Source organism: Hipposideros armiger, unplaced genomic scaffold (genome assembly GCF_001890085.2).
Source record: "Hipposideros armiger isolate ML-2016 unplaced genomic scaffold, ASM189008v1 scaffold_880, whole genome shotgun sequence".
In the NCBI taxonomy this organism is placed as follows: Eukaryota; Metazoa; Chordata; class Mammalia; order Chiroptera; family Hipposideridae; genus Hipposideros; species Hipposideros armiger.
Genome location: NW_017732230.1, coordinates 650,385 through 654,686, shown reverse-complemented (window position 1 = coordinate 654,686; position 4,302 = coordinate 650,385). Strand labels below are relative to the sequence as shown.

At 55.6% G+C, this 4,302-nt stretch overlaps 1 protein-coding gene across 8 annotated transcripts in view; it reads left to right on the top strand.

Moving 5' to 3' along the window:
• DAB2IP (DAB2 interacting protein) overlaps positions 1-4,302 on the top strand; it is a 104,386-nt gene that overhangs the window by 57,170 nt on the left and 42,914 nt on the right. The window contains exon 1 of one of the 8 annotated variants that reach the window (XM_019630011.1): positions 2,639-2,983. The exons of 6 other annotated variants lie outside the window; for them this stretch is intronic. In XM_019630011.1, the coding sequence (XP_019485556.1) occupies positions 2,814-2,983 (170 nt within the window). In that variant the 5' untranslated portion in view covers positions 2,639-2,813. Of the gene's footprint in view, positions 1-2,638; positions 2,984-4,302 lie in introns of those variants that run through there. One more of the 8 variants, XM_019630015.1, reaches the window with a different exon arrangement.

Sequence of the window (4,302 nt, the reverse complement as noted above, 5' to 3'; positions counted from 1 at the left end):
CTGTCATAGGAGCCTAGTTTGTTATAGCAAGATATTAGAATCGTGTGGATCAACCAGGAGGCATGGTGTCATGCTGAGGGAAGTCTAGGAAGGCTTCCAGGAGGAAGGGGTATTAGAACTGGGGAGGGAGATAAGAGGGGACGGGTAATAGGTGCAGTTGGCTGTCTGGGTGAGGCAGATCTACTTTCAGATGAAGCTGGGTCAGCTTGTGCAAGTGACTGAGCGTCTCTGGAATTGATGTCTTCATCTATAAAGTAGTCACAGTATCTGCCTTGCCTCTGTGTTGCCATGATTGAGCTCAAGTGGGAAGCCTCCTTGGGGCCTGCACCCTGGAGGAGGTGCTTGGAGATGTGCTCAGCTCCCTCCTTCCCCATTGCCTTGGCTGCTCTGGGAGCCAAAAGAGCCTTTTCTCCCCTAGGGCCTCTTGCTGTGACTATAGCCTCACCTCCACCCTGTTTTGAAATTTTAAGACATTTGATAGTCCCAAATGAAAGGTGTGAGGGGAAACCTCATCTCAGAAGAAGGTGCACCACTGGCTAGGAGTCCCCTGGGATTGGGAAGGGGGGCTGTGGGCATTGTTGGATCACCTGTGGTCAGGATCACCTCTGCCCAGAACAGAGCTGAGCCCAAGCAAGGACACAGCAGGGGATGGAGCTAGTTACAGACTTCCCAGGTTGGGGGATGCTGTGGGCCACAGTCAGAACTCTTCACCAGCTCTGTAGGTGTCTCAGCCAGAGGCCTGCCTGCCTGCACACAATAGGTGCCTGACTGCCTGGCACTTAGAGCTCAGCTGTTTGCTGAGGAAGTGGGGCAGGCTGAAACCACTGGGGACTGAACTGAGGCTTGTGATGCCTGGGGGTACAGAAGCCCTGGAGTAGTCAGGACCCCTGGAACGGGCTCTATTCTCCCATGGCCTCTTTATCCGTATTTACATGGAGGGATGGGAATCCCATAATCCCATTGCATCCGGAAGCAGTGCAGCAGCCACACGAGTGGAGGCTTCTGGGTGTGGGGCCTCAGTCTCAATTTGATGAGGCCCCTCCAGGTGGTGCTTACAAGGGAAGGATGTATGGTTTCCTGCCCAGGACGTCACTGTGGCTTCTCTAGTGGGATGGAAAAGGGGGTGACCCCAGGTAAAAATGTTGGGTTGGCTGGGAGTGCTCTTCCCTAGGGTTGTGCATTTCAGTGAGGGCTGGCTCAGTGTGACCAAAGGATGAAGCACCAGGCCAGTGGGTGGGGTGGCATTTGGGCCCACGGGCCTGACTGGGTCTGTCTGCCCCGTGGTCTTGTGGCATTCACAAGCCTGGGCAGCTCTCCCAGCTCACCTGCTTGTGACTTCCCTCGCCTCTCCCCTCTGGCCCAGCCCAGGATACAGGTGCTTCCTTAGCGCAGGGGACGCTGCCCAGGGAGAAACTTGAACCCAGGACTGCTGCATGGAAACCAAAGTCTTCCAAGGTACTGGACCCCTGTCTAGTTCCAGATCGGTGCAGAACTCAAAGGCTGTGGTTGTCAGGTGGTGACCGTGGTTGTGAAGTCCCTGGCCTTGTCTGCTCCTGGGTCTTTGTTGGCATTTTTAAAATGTTTGAATGGAACTGCTGGGAAGGGAGCGTGTTTGCCCTGAGTGTGGGTGGCGGGCTCCCCGCTGCTGCTCAGAGGCCGACCAACCTGGGTGGGGCCTGCGTGGGCGGGGCCTGTCCTTCCCCGTGGTCAGAGCGCAAAGTGGTTGCAGCTGGGGGCAGCTGGCCACGGAATGTCCCCAGCCTCTGGGCCTGGGAAGGGAAGAGCCTGTGGCTGCAGGTGGGCGGGCCGCCGGCCTGGGTGGTGGTGGTGGGGGGGTGGAGGCGGGGTTGGCCGTGTCCTGCTGGGAGAGCCTGTGTGTGGGGGCGGCGGCGCCGCCTGAGGGCCTGAGGAAAGCCGCCTGGAACGCTCTGCGAGCTGCTCAGGGGACGTGGCTTTGGTTACTCCTCACCAAGTATTCTGGATATCCCCGCTCCCACCTACACAGCTTTAGCTGGGCTGTCTCAGACCAGCTAGAAAGATACTTTTATTCATTTAACACATCTGCTAGTGCCTACCTTGTGCCAGGCACTGGCCCGAGGTGTGCCAGGCTTACCGGGTGAACAGCCCCCTTGTTCCCGCGGACCTGACATTCTTCTCATCATGGGGGAAGTGGGAGGGAAACAAGGTGATTTCAGATCAGTGCTATGAAGAAAATGAGGGGGGGTAGGGGGAGTTGCTCCTTTCGTTGGCGTGCTCAGGAACAGCCTGTCCTAGGAGAGGACACTTGATCTGAGACCTGAATCAGGCAAAACCAGCCTTACCCGGAGCTAGGGCCCAGCAAAGGGAATGGCCAGTGCAAAGACCCAGAGGCGGGACTCCAGGTCAGGATATGACCCTGGGCGGAGCCAGCATTTTAGGGGCGGAGCCTGGAGGGGACCTCTCCAGACTGAGGCTCCTTCAGACCCAGAGCTAGACGCCCTGCCCTGCGAGGTACTCTTGGCAGTGGCTGGAAGCAACTGTTTGTTTCCAGACGTCTTTCTAGACTTCTTGGACCTGGAGATTATGCCATGTGGTTACCTGTATGGAAGACTGTAATTTTCCACTTGTTCCCAGGAGGACCCGGAAATCTCTAGATGTTGTCACCACTGTTTTCTTAAGTCATTTGTGAAATTTCAACTTGGAAGACAGATTCAACGTGTGCTTTGCAGAAAGGGGAAGCCTGTCTGGGCACGCCTCTTAGATGCCTGTCCAGACTGAGAGGTCCCCTGATCTGGCCGGAAGCGTCGTCGCCTGGGTGTACACCATCCTTGGGGATGAGCCTCTGTGGTCTTGGACTTCTCGGTGACAACCTTGGCAAGATCCTGGGCCGGGCCAGAGGGTCAGCTCTGTGGAGGTCCAGCCATCCTCAAAAACCGGATTTTGCTCCTGGGCGCCCGGTGACCAGACCTGGGTCATCCCTGAGGCTAGGGCGTCCATCACCAAGGTCTGTGGGTGGTGCTATGGGGGCAGGGGTGAAGGAAGAACCTTCCTCCCCATGGGTGGCTGGGCCTCAGATGGGAGTGGATGGAGGCTGGAGGGTGTGGGGTGTTTCTTCTAGGAGGCCCAGGCCTAAAACCCCTGAGCTGGCCCTGGCCTGAGGCTGGGGACTGAATGGAAGACTCCCCTCAGGGGCTTGGGAAGAAGAGTGAAGGTGGGGATTGGGGGTGCCAGACTGGCTCCTTTCTCCTTCTGGGAATCAGACCGTGCTCTCTGAGAGCCTCAAGTCTTGGAGTGGGGGTGCAGAGCCTCAAGCTGGCAAGGCTGTGGGCGCCTGGCATGTGATGTAGGCCCAGGGAACTGGTGGGGTTGGCAAGGGGGGGTTTGAGGGAGGGACTTTGACCCCTAAGCAGTGTTGCTGGTGAGAGTGCTTGGCCTGCTCTTTCGTAGCCTGAGGCTCCCTGCACAGGTGAGGAGAAGGGGAAGCCACTGGAGCGCTTGGAGACAGATTTAATAATTCCAGCCTGTCTCCCTGGCAGTTAGTATTGCAGGAGAGAAGCTTTATTCCTAAAACTTTTATTGATCCAGACACTAATAAAAAGTAAAGCGTTTTTCAGAGCAAGGTTTTTTCTTTTTTCCTACTAGAGCAAAGAACATCAGAGCCCTAAAACACAAATTTGTTTTCTTCCCTCTCCCTAAATTTGGGGAGGGCTTGGCCTTGTTCAGGTTTCACCTGTTCAAGGAGCCCTCCCTGACTGTGCTGGCCTTTAGTCATCTCTGTCCTCCAACAGTTAACCAAAGCTGCCAATTGTATATCTAGTCTGTCCCCCAGAAGGGCCCGGGGCGCTGCAGAAGCCCGTGCTCACCTGAGAGCCCCCAGGGCAGTGAGCGGCATCTCCCCAGGAGGCAGCAAAAACTGGACTCTTGATTTCCTGTGTCTTTCTGGGTTTGGTTCCTTGGTTGCCCTGTTGTTTTTGCATAGTCGTTTGATAAATACTTACAGAGCTCTTAAACCTTGCCAGCAACCCCCTTAGGATGCAGTAATACAGCAGACCTAGGCCTTGGCCATACAGAGCTTTCCTTCTGGCAAGAGAGACAGGTAACCATAAGTAAAGCAACTCCAGGTTGGGTGGACATTCCCCCACTGAAATGTAAATCAGGGATTTTTGTCTGCTCAGTTCAGCATCTGGATTCCCAATGACTAAAATGGTGCCTGGCACATGGTTTGCACTTAATATTTGCCGGCCGTCAGAGCAAGATGCTATGAAGGAAACAAGCCAGGAGTTCCAGTGAGGAGCAATGGGGGTGGGGCAGGACCTGCTGGAG